A 14454-nucleotide genomic window follows, 5' to 3' on the forward strand; every position below is an offset into this window, starting at 1 on the left:
GAAATCTCTTGGTGCCTGCCACATTGACCACCGCCAGTGGGCTGATCTCGCCTCAAACCGTGCATCTTGGCGCCTCAAAGTTTGGCGGGCAGCAACCTCCTTTGAAGAAGACCGCAGAGCCCACCTCACTGACAAAAGGCAAAGGAGGAAAAACCCAACACCCAACCCCAACCCACCAATTTTCCCCTGCAGCCGCTGCAACCGTGTCTGCCTGTCCCGCATCGGACTTGTCAGCCACAAACGAGCCTGCAGCTGACGTGGACTTTTTACCCCCTCCATAAATCTTCGTCCGCGAAGCCAAGCCAAAGTAAAAAAAAGACCTGTGTTGAAATCCAGGACTGTCTGTCAGGAGCTTGTACGTTCTCCCTGTGTCTCTGTGGGTTTCCTCTAGGTGCTCCAGTTGCCTGCCACCCTTCAAAATGTTGTGTTAATTGGGGTATTTGGACAGCACAGGCTCATGGGCCAGAACAGTCTGAAACCGTGCTGTAAGTCTAAATTTTAACTTCATTTTATTTAATGGAGTTAAACAAGAAAAGTTGAGTTTAAGACACAAATATGCTGGAGAAACGTATTCAGACACCTACCTGTTTTTGCCTATCGCTGACGAAGAGCCCAGACCTGAAACATTGGCAACCCTTTACATCCTGTGGATGCCGCATGACCTGCTGAGTTTCTCCAGCACACTTGTGTTTAGTAAGAAACCCATTTTCTTTCTGCAATTCATTCTGCTGCACCCAAAATGTAAGTCTATATTAAATCTTCCTGACATATGGTCCTACTTTTTAATACGAAACATCAGCTGTTAGCGCTTATAAATAGTTCTGAGGCAGAAGCAGTAAAACGGACTCTTTGTCTAAGTCAACACAGAATCATATTGTAATTACAGGGAAAGATATTTCATAACCCACCTTGCCTTATCCATCGAGGAAAATAAACTAAAATACCCAATCAGTAAGTCTAGGGATGTTAAGACCATAAGATTTATGAGCAGTCGTAGAGTCAATGGAATCCGCATTCCATCATGAGCTGATCCATTCTCCCATTCAAACTCACTCCACTGCCTTTTCTCCATAATCTTTGGTACCCTGACTATTCAGATACTTACCAATCTCTGCTTTAAATGCACCCAATGCAATCACAAAGAAGGCTTGTGGTGGTACTCCACCGGCCTACTGCAGGGGGAAACCTCTGTACCTGCAGGAGTGTAAGGGGACAGGACAACACCTGGCCGGCTGTCAATCAGTCGGGCTGAATGGATCAAGCCCCACCCAGTCGGGTGTCAATCACCCTCCGGGATATAAGCCTGCGCCGGCCTCCCGAGGCCTCACTCAGAGTTGCTGAAGCCACATCCAGCCTGGCTCTGTGGAAGTCTGTGGATTAAAGCCTGTTGTACAGTCTTTACCTTGTGTGTGTCTGATTCTGGCTAACAGTACACCACAAGGCTCTCCAGTGGCTATACTTTGTGAGGTATCTAAGGAGCTTCGGTATGTCACCAAACTCTTGTAAAATTCTACAGCTGTACCATGGAGAGCATTCTGGCTGGTTGCATCACTGCCTGGTATGGAGGCTCCAACTGTCAGAACAAGAATAAACTCAAGAGGGTTATTAACTCGGCCTGCACCAGACTTCACTCCATCAAGGACATCTACATGAGGCGGTGTCTTAAAAAAGTAGCCTCTATCCTCAAAGACCCCCCCCCCCACCACCCAGGCCAGGCCCTCTTCACTCTGCTACCATCGGGAAAAAGGTACAGGTGCCTAAAGACAAACACTCTATGAGACAAGGACAGCTTCTTCCCCGCTGCCACCAGATTCCTGAATAATCAATGAACCAAAGACACTGCCTCACTTTTCATGCATTCTTTTTTTTACAGTAATGTGGTAAGATGGTTAAAACATGAATGTTTTCACTCTGATGCTTCTGCAAACACTGAATTTCATGACTTGTTTATGACAATAAATTCTGATTCTGTTTATGATCTGGCCTCTACAGCTACCCATGGCAGCAAATTCAAGAGGTTCACTACTCTCTGGCTAAAGAAATCCTCCATTCCTTTGTTTTAAATGGGCGCCCTTCAATCCTTGACTCACCTATCATGGGAAACAACTTAACCACATCTACCCTGTCCAAGCCATTGGAAATACTTCTATGAGGTTCCCCCTCATTCTTTTGAACTCCAAGGACTCCAAGAGCTGTCAAACGTTCCTCATATGCTAATCCCTTCATTCCAGGAATCATTCTTGTAAGTCTTCTCCGAACCCTCTCCAACACTAGAGCCCCCTTTCTTAAATAAGATTTAACATTTTATTCTGCTCATAAATTTCTATTCACACAAAGACAAATTTATTTTTTAAGTCCAAACATTATTTCTGCTGGTTTAAACCCATGATTTGTGGTCTTCCTTCTCTATTTAGGACAAGGCCTCATTTTCTACAGCATTAGCACATTTAGCGTAGCGGTTAGTGCAGCTCTGCTACAGCGCCAGTGATCTGGGTTCAAATCCTGTCCTGTCTGTAAGCATTTGGTTTGTTCTCTCCATGACCTGCGTGGGTTTTCTCTGGGAGCTCTAGTTTCCTCTCACTTGCCAAAAACGTACAGGGTTTGCAGGTGTTTCGGTATATTTGGGCCAGGAAGGACTGTTACTGCGCTGAATATCTACAGGTACCCTTCCCAAATGCTTCACCTGCTATGCCATTTCCAGAAAGGTTGGGGAAGGTCGCCGTCTAAATGCATGTGCTTTTTAATGTAATATCTACGGCAAAATTTACCTTTAATGTTTGACAAGCTCTCGCATGGAGGGATCTGAGAGGGAATATTTTCACCCACAGACTAGCCGTATCTGGAATGAGCTGCCAGAAGACAATGTAAAAATGGGCACAGTAAAAGTGTTCATAAAGGATATTTGGACAATGTATGGATGACAAAGGCTTGAGGGGGAAATATGGACTAAATGCAGGCAAATGGAATTAGCCCGGAAGATCATTTTGATCAGCATTGACTAGTTGGACTGAAGGCCCTGTTCTATGCTGTATGACTATGACATTTTCAGTAGCCTGTCAGACATCCTCTCCCCAATCTAACTTCCTCTAATCTCCTGCCAACTCAGACCAATGGTGAAAGAGTGCAGTTCAGAAGCTCTCATAATCTTGCAGACCTCAATTAAGTCACCTTTCACCCTTCTTTGCTCCAGACAAAAAAGCCCTCGCTTTTGTTAACTTTGGCTCATAAGGCACGTTCTCCAATACAGGCAACATTTTGGTAGATCTTCTCTGCACCCTCTCCATAGCTTCCACATCCTTCCTCCAATGAGGTGACCAGAACTGAACACAATATTTCAAGTGTGATCTAACTAGAGTTATATAGAGCTGCAACATTATCTCACGGCTCTTGAACTCAATCCTCCGACTAAAGAAGGCCAGTATACCATAGGCCTTCTTAACTACCCTATCATCCTGCACTGCAACCTTGAAAGATCTATGGATTTGAACCCCATTGACCTTCTGTTCTCCCACACTGTTTAGAATCCTGCCATTAACCATGTGTCTTCAAGTTTGACCTTCCAAAATGCATCACTTTACATTTATCCAGATTGAACTCCATCTGCCATGTTTCTGCCTGACTCTGCATCCTGCCTGTAACCTACCACAACCTTTTACATTATCCTTCAACCTTCATGTCATCAGCAAACTTGCTGACTCATCTCTGCTTAAAAACCAGTGTCTCCAAAGGAAAGGGAAAGTTCTTACTGTACCAACATGATTCACAGTTATAGTCACTTTAAACTTCTTAAAATACTTGGGCACATCTCTGTTGTAAAGTTAAATGTAATTAATCACATACATTCTGAAGATTTCCATAAACATGAGATAAAAAGAGAAAATGGTGAAAATATCATAATCAGAACATTATCAGGCATTGTGGGAATATTGGCTTGGGACATTAATTTCATTCTGTCTCCATAGATGCCACATGACCTCCTGTGTGCTTCCAGGGTTTGAATAGCTGACCAAAAGTGTGGAGAGGTAGTTGTTGAGCAGTATCCCAAAAGATAAAAGAGATGGTAGAGGTGCAGAGGTGGAACCTCAGAGATTAGGACTGAGGTGTTTAGGATCATGGAGTTGTACAGTGCAGAAACATGTTCTTCAGCCCAACACTTTCATGCTGACCCTTTTGTCCATCTACACTAATCCCATCTGGACTGGTCTTGAAACCATTGTTAACAGTGAGGGAACAATTAAAGTAATGGACCTCCAGTGGGGAGCACAGAGAACTCTGGACGGCGGTGGGGCGGTGGTGGGGGGGGGGTGTGCGTGGTATTAGAGAGGTGGAGAGACACAAGTCTATGCTGAGACGTGAAAGGATGCCCTTGTTTCATCAAAAGCTAACTCACCCTTTCTTCCCTTTTCCCCTCAAGCAGGTGTTTCCACCATCAAAAATGTCTGACCTGGAGAATGCCTTGGTGACAATTATTGAAACTTTCCACAAATATAGTGGGAAGGAGGGCGATAAGCTGAAGCTGAAGAAGGCAGACCTGAAGAATCTCATTAACAACGAGCTCAGCAACTTCATTGGGGTAAGTAGAACTCGACATCCCCCCAACAAGTGGAGGAGGGTGGTGGTAGTGCTGACAAGGTTTACAGAGCTGGAAACTGTCCCCAGATACTGGCATTGGGACAGTTTTAAGGAAATGCCAATTTTAATGTCCACCGACTCTATGTGGCAATGTAACTCCACACTGAAAAAGAGCACCCAGTGATACAGAGCACCGCTGGATACCAGGGCTGAGGCAGGATTAGTTGCTGCTCCATACCTTCTGCTATCCAGTATCAGGAAGACAGCTTTCCTTTAACAGATCCCACAAACCTACTCGAATAGAAGCATCTCACCCTCCAATTTCTTTTCCCTCAACCTTTGGGTCAGATAGTTGATACCCTCTGGTTTGATAGTGATGTTAAAAATAAGAGGATAATGCAGCTTAACATGGTGCAGTGGGGGAGGCTTCATTGGGCTCTCTTCCATGGAACGTGGGGCCTGTACCAATGGGATGGTTTCTATCTGAACTGGAGGGGGACTAATATCTTTGCTGGAAGGTTTGCTAGTGCTGGTCCAGGGGAATTTAAACTAGATTTGCGAGGGGGGTGGGGATGGGAATGAGAGTGCCAGAGCAGATAGTGGAATGGAGGAGGAGAAAGATGAGGTTAAGACTGCACATAGAGACAGAACGCAAACTGTTGTGCAAGGTGGAAATAATGTTCTCAGATGCATCTGTTTCAAGGCAGACGAGCTTAGAGTGTCGATTGGCACATTAAATTATGATATTGTGGCCATTAGTGAAACTTGGTTGCAGGACTGGCAGCTCAATGTTCCAGGCTTTTGTTGTTTCAGACACGGCAGAATGGGGGGGGATGAAAGGGGGAGGAGTGGCATTGCTCATCAGGAAAATATCACTGCTGTGCTCAGCAGCACAGATTAGAAGGCTCATCTTCTAGGCTATGTGGGTGGAGCTGAGGAATGGGAAAGGAATAAGCACATGCTGAAAAAATGGCAGTATTACTGGAGCTGCTGCAATGGCTGGTATGGACACGGAAGAGCAGAGGGCGGAGACACAGTGCTGCTCCAAACGGTTCAACCACTCGGTCCTAATAACGGCAGCTCTGTATAGGCTTTAAATGGCCTGCTACAGTCACTGACAATGTTTATAAGTAAAATCCTGCAACGGCGAGGTTTGTGCCCAAGATGGCAGCACCTGGACTTGGGCGGCAGCCACGAGGGGATGTAGACTCCACAGAGCAGCAGACCAACCAGTGCAGGGCACCAGAAATGGGGAGGACAATCCCCGTTGAGAAGGAGAAGCAGAAGAGGTGACCCTACAGGACGGTGACCGCAGCAGCAAACCAGCGAGGGTCTCAGCCGCAGAGGCACCCACATAGGGTGTGGGCGACTTGCAGTCAGGGAACCCGCACAGGTTACAGCAGACCGGCTCGTGGGATTCATGTAACGGAGCCGGGATTTTGCTGAGGGCAAGAAGGGCTCTTGGAGGGCTTTGGGTGCTGAAGGCTTCCTGACTGTGTCGGAGGTTTGGATCTGGAGCTCGGGTTGCCGACAGATCAAGTTCTCTGAGGCTGCGGAAGCGCTGGAGGTGAATCCACAGACTCTCAGTGACTCTGAAAGATCTCCCTTTTGCTTCTCTTTCTCCTACTGTTAGGGGCGACGCAGCTTGCCTTACAGCAAACAAAAGTTAATCATGTATGTTTACATTTTTAATGTATTATTACATGACAATGAAAGGAACAATGAACATTAATTGGATTGTATTATAGACCACCCAAGAGTGAGGGAGAATAGGAGAGACAAACCTTCAGGGAGATAGCAGGGAAAATAAAGTTCTGATTTTACCTTTCCACATATTGACTGGGACTCCCATCCTGTAAAAGAGGTGGATGGTAAATGTGTTCAGAAAAATTTTCTAAATAAAGACTTGGAGGTACTGTACCAACAAAAGAGTGAAATATTGGCTCTCCTATTAGGGAATTAGACAGGACAGGTGAGAGAAGTATGTTCAGTGAAACACTCTGGGTCCAGTGTACAGCAGGTATAAACAACAAGGAGCAAATTAGATACTTGAGGAGCATAAAAATTCAGGAAAAAAACTAAAGTTTGAAATCAGGATGGCTAAAAAAAGACATGAGGTTGCTTTAGCAGACAAGGTGAAGGAAAATCCTAAGGGTTTCTACAGATATATTAAGAGCAAAAGGATAGTAAGGGACAAAATTGGTCCTCTTGAAGATCAAAGTTGTTTAGCTATGTATGGAGCCAGAAGAGGTGGGGCAGACCTTAAATGGTTTTTTTTTGCATCTGTATTTCCTCAGGAAACTGGCACAGAGTTTGGGGAAATGGGGCACACAAGCAGTAAAGTCATGGAACTGATACAGATTAAAGAGGAGGAGGTGCTTGCAGTCTTAAAGCAAATAAAGGTGGATCAATCCTTGGGGCCTGACGAGGCATTCCCTCAGGCTGGTACAGAAATCTTGGCATATATACTTAACATGTCCTTAGCTGCAGGTGAGGTGCTGGAGGATTGATGGGTAGCTCATATTGTCCCATTGTTTAAAAAAAGGCTCTAAAAGTAATCAATAAAAGCATAGGCCGGTGAGCCTGATATCAGTAGTAGATGAGCTATTGGAAGGTGTTCTAAGAGATTAAATGTACAAGTATATGGATAGGCAGAGACTGATTTGTGCATTGTAGATTATGTTTAACAAATCTTGTAGAGTTTTTTGAGGAGGTTACCAGGAATATTGATGAAGGAAAGACTGTGGATGTTGTCTACATGGAGTTTAGTAAGGCCTTTGACAAGGTCCCGCATGGGAGGTTCAGTCACTCGATATTCATGGCAAAGTAGTAATCAATGGCTTTACGGGAGAAGCCAGAGAGTGGTAATGGATGGTTGTCTCTTTGACTGGAGGCCTGTTACTTGTGTGTGCCTCGAGGTTCGGTTCTGGGTCCATTGTTGTTTGTCATCTACATAAATGATCTGGATGATAATATGGAAAATTGGATCAACAAGTTTGCAGATGACACTAAGATTGAATTGAACTGAATTGAATATTTTATTTATATAGCACATTTTAAACACAACGGAATGTTGCTCCAAAGAGCTTTCCATCAATTAATTAAAAAATACTCAAAGCACAAAATCAGCGAACACAAAAGACTAGACACTGGACAAGAGAGTTGTCTAGCAGAATAGTAATCGGTTGAAGAAACACAAGGGAGGCGACGGGCTGCCTAAACACACTGGCGTGGCCAACTCAACCCCGTGCCCTTCAAGCCCAAACTATCTGGGAGGGCGTTGCAGCTCCCTAGACAACCATGACAAAAGCGAGGCCAGGACTTTTCTCCGCGGTCAGGGGAATCAATAAAAATGCGAAGCATCTCATCATTTCTTAAAGCTACAGTTGTTATAAGGAGCAGTAGTTAAAAAAAAGAGATAACCGTCTTGGAGACCAGGACATCATTGGGGTAAAACAGAAGACACTTTAGACTAAATATAATTTAGACTTCAGACTCAAAAACATCACATAAAATTAATTAGATCACAAAGTAAACTAAATTTATTATACATAAAACACTCAGTTACAATTTTAAATAAAAAAATGAAAAATCTAATCTTCGACTAGAAACCAACACTATCACCATAAGGGGTGAAAGACCTTAAGCAGCCCTCGGTAGCTCGAGATCGAAGAATGTTATAGACAGCGAGGAAGTTCTTTAATGCTTTCAGAGGGATCTGGACCAGCTGGAAAAATGGGTTGAAAAATGGCAAATGGAATTTAATGCAGACAAGTGTAAGGTGTTGCATTTTGAAAGGACAAACCAAGGAAGTACACAGTAAATAGTAGGGCACTGAGGAGTACGATAGAACAAAGGGATCTAGGAATTCAGATACATAATTCCTTAAAAGTAGCATCACTGTGAGATAGTGTCTGAAAAAGAGCTTTTGGCACATTAGTCTTCATAAATCAAAGTATTGAGTATAGGAGGTGGGATGTTATGGTCAAGTTGTATAAGATATTGGTGAGGTCAAATTTGGGAGTATTTTGTGCAGTTTTAGATGCCTAAACTAGAAGAAAGATATCAATATAATTGTAGAAGTGCAGAGAAGATTTACTAAGATACTTATATTTTAAATTAAATGTAAATGTAGATATACAGCAGAGTAAGAGCTCCTTTCAGCCCACGAGCCCGTGCCACCCAATTATACCAAATGACCAACATCACCAGTACGTTTTGAATGGTGGGAGGAAACTGGAGCACCCAGAGGAAACCCACATGGACATGGGGAGAACATACAGTCCTTACAGACAGTGCGGGATTCGAACCCCAGTCCGGTCGCTGACACTGTAACAGCATTGTGCGTACCGCTCCACTAACTGTTGCCAGGACTTGAGGAACTGAGTTACAGGGAAAGGTTAAACAGGTTTGGACTTTATTTCCTAGAGCGTAGAAGAATTCAGGGAGATTTGATTGGGGTATACAAAATTCTGATGGGTAAACATAGAGTGAATGTAAGTAAGCATTTTCCACTGAGGTTAGATGAGATAAAGACCAAAGGACATGGGGTAAGAGTGAAAAGGGAGAAGTTTAGGGGGAACATGAGGGGGTAATTTCTTGACATAGAGTGGCGGGAGTATGGAATGTGCTTCCAGCTGAAGTGATGGATGTGGGGTCAATTTTAACATAGCCAGGATCACTTTGAATGGTGGGTCAGAATCAGAATCAGGATTTATGGACAGCATCATTAGTGCAAACATTGATATTATAACCAACTTACCACATTACTATAAAAAAATGAAATAAAATAATAATAACCATAATCGTGGAAGAAAGTGAGGCCCTGTCTTTGGTTCATTGATCATTCAGGAATCTGATGGCAGTGGGGAAGAAGCTGTCCTTGTGCGGCTGAGTGCTCGTCTTTAGGCTCCTGTACCTTTCTTCCCCTCCCCCACCAAACTGAATCAGAGTGAAGAGTGGTGGTGGTCTTTGAGGATGGAGGCTGCTTTTTTAGGATTCATCTCATGTAGATGTCCTTGATAGAGTGAAGCCTGGCACCTGTGATGTCACAGGCCGAGTTAACACCCCTCTGAGATTTGGCGCCTCCATACCAGGCAGTGTTGCAACCAGCTGGAATGCTCTCCACTGTACACCTGTAGAAGTTTATGAGAGTCTTCGGTGACATACCAAACCTCCTCAGACACCTCACAAAGTATAGCCACTGGCGAGCCTTCTTTGTGATGGCATCCATGTGGAGACTCCAGGACAGATCCTTAGAGATATTGACCCCCAGGAATTTGAAGTTCTTGACCCTCTTCACTACTGAGCCATCGATGAGGACTGGGTCGTGCTCCCCTGAATTCCTCCTGAACTCCACAATCATCTCTTTGGTTTTACTGACGTTGAGCGTCAGGTTGTTGTCCTTACACCATTCAACGAGCTGATCTATCTCCCTCCAGTATGCTTCCTCATTGCCAACAACTGTGATGTCATCGGCTGTTCTGTTGTTCCTGCCTTGTATTCTTCTACATGGTTTAGAGAATGTTATGACAGAGAAATGTGATTTTCAAGCATAAAGATACTGAAGTGGAATAACCCTATTCTCAACCATTTGGTGGCTATCTCTTTCCCTCCACAGATACTGCCTGACCTGCTGAATTCCTGCAGCAGTTTGTTTTTTATAAAACCCCGTTGGTTCCATAGCCTCAGCATCAAATGTTTCCGAATCAGAATCACAATTAAACTTACTGCCATAAACAGGTGTCACTACATTTGTGGTTTTGCAGCAACTGTATTGTACAGTATTGTGCAATGCAATAAATTACAATGCCAAAATACAATATTTAAGAATAAATAATTAGTGCAAAAAGGGGAAAAAGTGAGGTCGTGCCTGTGGCTCATGTCAGTTCAGAAATCTGATGGTGGAGGTTACATTGTTTATGTAACGTTGGGTGTGTGTCTTCAGGCTCCTGAACCTCCTTCCTGATGGTAGCAGTGAGAAGAGGGCATAGCCTGGGTAATAAGGGTCCTTGAGGATAGAGGCTGCTTTCTTGAGATTCTGCCTCTTTAAGAAGTCCTAATGGAGTGAGGGATGGTGTCTATGATGGCGCTGGGTCAGTTCACAACTCTTTGTAATCTTTTCCTGTCCTGTGCATTGGCACCTCTGCACCAGTCAGTGATGCAACCAGTCGGAAATTTACAAGAGTCTTGGGCGACATATCAAATGTCCTCAAACTCCTCATGAAGTCTAGCTGCTGGCAAGCCTCCTTCATAATTGCATTGACATGGAGGACCCACGACAGATCTGCAGAGAAGTTGACACCCAGCCTGACAACTGTGGTGTCATCAGTCCGTCCCAATGCTTTTGTGACCAATATTTTTTTCTCTTTGTTACTCAGCATTTGGCCGTCATTCCTGACCACTTTGATCATACTATCAGGCACTAGTGATCCACTTTAGTGGTCAGTCTGATTTTGAGTCAAAGCTAAAAGTAAGTCCACATGGGAACATGTGGGTTATGTTCATTGCTGCAAATATTAACACACATTGAAGTAATACTGAATTTAAAGGTACAGTATTTCTACTTTCCCTGTGCTAATATTTTCAAAGTTATACTCTAAGATCCTCGACCGAATTGCAGTGTTTTTTTCAAATCTTCTTCAAGCTGTGCGTGGCAGGACTAGCTCAGTCAGTCCAAGCCAAATGGCTTGGCTAAAATGTAAAGATTCCTTGGATTCAGTTCATTTGTAATCAAGACAAGTCTCCAATATCTTTGAATCATCTGTTTCTTTGTTCAACATTGGGCTGAAGAAAGGAGATAAATGTTAAACCTTTAGAAAATTTGTCCCATAAAAAAAAACATGTTTCTGCACATTTCTCTTAAAAATTCAATCATGTTGAATTACATTGTGTGTGTATCTGAGTGTGTGTGTGTGTGTGTGTGTGTGTGTGTGTGTGTGTCTGCCTGAGTATGTGTGTGTGTGTGTGTGTGTCTGCCTGAGTGTGTGTGTGTCTGTGTGTGTGTGGGTGTGTGTGGGTGTGTGTGGGTGTGTATGGATGTATGTGGGTGTTTGAGTGTGTGTCTGAATGCATCTGAGTCTGTGTGTGTGGGTGTGTGCGCGTGTATTTGCATGTGTGAGTGTATGTGTGTGTGTCCATGTGTGTATGTGCATGTGTGTGTGCATGAGTGTGTGCATGTATGTGTGTATGCATGTGTATGTGTGTCCATGTGTATGTGTGTGCATGTGTGTGTGTGCATGTGTGTGTGTGTGTCCATGTGTGTGTGCATGTGTGTGTATATGTGCATGCACATCTGTATGTGTGTATGTGTGTATGTGTGCATGCACATGTGTGTGTGCATGTATGTGCGCATTTGCATGTGTGTGCATGTGTGTATGTATGCATGTGTATGTGCATGTGTGTGTGTGTGTATTTGTGTGTGTCTATGTGTCTGTGTCTGTGTGTGTGTGTGTCTGTGTGTGTGTGTCTGTGTGTGTGTATCTGTGTATGTGTGTATCTGTGTATGTGTGTCTGTCTGTGTTTGTGTGTGTCTGTGTGCGCGCACACATTTCTCTGTCTATATATACATGTGTGTGTGAGCATGAGGATTGGTTTTGAACCTTGCATTTTCTTTTATTTACAACCAAATTTGCAGGACATCAAGGACCCAGAGACCCTGGACAAGCTGATGGAAACTCTCGACACTGATGGTGATGCCGAGTGTGACTTTCAGGAGTTTGTTACCTTCATTAGCATGGTAACCACAGCATGTCACGAGTTTTTTGTGCAGAAGGATGAATAGGTGGACCATGTGGTAAAAACAAAGTAAGACTTGGCTTCTTCATTGCTTCCACCAATTATGCATCATGAGCTTATAATTGAGTGATCAAACTTGGTTTTTAGAGCCATTGATGGGGATCACCTGCCAAAGGATCAAAGAATGATGACCAAGGGCAGGCCCAGAGAACTTAGTTAGCTCCTGCTTAACTAACTTTTAACTTACACTTTGAATTAGGGATGGCATTTAACAGAGAGATTTGAAGCAAAATATAGGGACACAATTTAGGGATCTTGGAGTTGTATGACCTCCACGAATATGATGGAGCAACTTTTTTTAAAAAATTTTTTTTTCACACTATAAATCACATTAGCCATGATATACACTTTTTCTTTTTCACACATATACAGTGACTTTTTCTCCCCCCCCCTCCCTCCTCCCAAGCCACCCCCCCACCCCCCCCCCTCTCATCCATTTTAGTTATACAATCTAGGTTGCATTAAGCCAGTCAGACAATGTTGTCATTCAACAAAAATACACCAGAAATTCTACTGAGCCCATTCTTTTCTTTCCTTCTCCTTCCATCAACTTAGGTAATGTTTGTCCCCGGTAGGTTTTCGCTATTGTATTTAATGTAAGGCTCCCATACTTGTTCGAATATTTCAATATTATTTCTTAAACTTTGAGGGAACTCTAGTCATCTGAGTATTGTTGTATTTTTCTGGGTTGATTGAAGAGAATTGAGCGTGTTGTGTGGTTTTAGGAGAAGGAGGCACATTGTCACAAGGGGAAGGAAAGAGCTTGCACTTAACACTTGTTTCATTACAGGTCCTCCGGGCATTTGAGGTTCAATGTAGTTCATTAGGCCCTGGACATGGGCCTGTTCAAACCTACTAACGCATCTATTGCCTTTTCACTTCTTGTTTGTTCCATGACTGCACCTCTGAATTTTCAAACTACAGTATCCTTCTCCATGGAACATAGATCACCTGTATCTCGATGCATAAATTATCACGTTGGTCCTAATGGGCTCTACACTCTCCCTTTCTCTCTCTCTCAGAAACATCTCCCAGTAAGTTACAACGTGGCTGTAAGACCATCAGTCATCTTGTGCTTCTGTTGGTCTCACAGAACCCACTAGCATGACCATCTGAACCAGTTGATGGAACATCAGGAAAACCTCTGGCATTCTTCTAAAGGGGTGAGGGATCACTTGAGCAATTCAGGGCAAGGAGTGTCTGAAATGGTGGCTCAATACAGCAGAGTGGGATGGAATCACACCATCCATGGTGCTCAACTAATTGTCGAGCACTTGGTCCACTCTCTGCCCTGGCTATTTAAGTGTTCAAATGTTGTGAGACCCTCTGCCTCCTTCACCCATCAGACTGAGTGTTCCAGATTCCAACCCCACCCCCCCCCACCTCTGGGGGAAAAATATTCTTCCTCAGAATAGCGTAGGGGTTAGTGCAACGCTTCTACAGTGCCAGCGACCGGGGTTTGAATTTAGCGCTGTCTGTGGGATGGTTATACATTCTCCCCTTGTCTATATGGGTTTCTCCAGGTGCTCCAGTTTCCTTGCACCTTTCAAAAACATAGGGGGGGGGGGGGTGCAGATCAATTGGATGTAATTGGGTGGCATGGACTCATGGGCTGGAAGGGCCTGTTACCATGCTGCATGTCTCAATTAAAAATTAAATTAAATTTCTTTGGACTTCATAGCCTTTAGATTCAATGATGGCACTTATAACCCTCTGCTCTAGGGAGAAAATGCTCATTATCTACCCAATTCTTGCCCCTCATAATTCTGGCACACTTCTTTCAGTTTCCTCCCCCTCGCCATCCCACCCCACCCCTCCCCAGCCTCCTCTGGGCAACAAGCCCAACCCATCCAGCCTCACCTCATTAACTGAAATGGGCAATATGGGTGATTGGAATCAGGAACAGACTGCCTCGGGGTGAGGGTTGCTGCAGGAAGCAAGAATTCCAGTGCATCTGTACGTGGTACTTATGTATATGACAATAAACGTTAATCTCATTTCGGATTCACTCTGAGTCAGAAATCTCTGGGTCTGAGCCCCAGTCTCCATCTCACAACCCAGGAATTCTCCTCACTGGTACATCAG

General features: G+C 44.0%; 1 protein-coding gene across 4 annotated transcripts in view; it reads left to right on the plus strand.

Moving 5' to 3' along the window:
• LOC138761700 (protein S100-B-like) overlaps positions 1–14454 on the plus strand; it is a 39363-nt gene that overhangs the window by 12347 nt on the left and 12562 nt on the right. For 2 of the 4 annotated variants that reach the window (XM_069934280.1, XM_069934278.1), the window contains exons 2-3: positions 4418–4573; positions 12209–12378. In XM_069934280.1, the coding sequence (XP_069790381.1) occupies positions 4436–4573; positions 12209–12355 (285 nt within the window). In that variant the 5' untranslated portion in view covers positions 4418–4435 and the 3' untranslated portion in view covers positions 12356–12378. Of the gene's footprint in view, positions 1–2049; positions 2243–4414; positions 4574–12208; positions 12379–14454 lie in introns of those variants that run through there. The other 2 variants (XM_069934281.1, XM_069934279.1) reach the window with 2 other exon arrangements.

Source organism: Narcine bancroftii, chromosome 4 (genome assembly GCF_036971445.1).
Source record: "Narcine bancroftii isolate sNarBan1 chromosome 4, sNarBan1.hap1, whole genome shotgun sequence".
NCBI classification, from domain to species: domain Eukaryota; kingdom Metazoa; phylum Chordata; class Chondrichthyes; order Torpediniformes; family Narcinidae; genus Narcine; species Narcine bancroftii.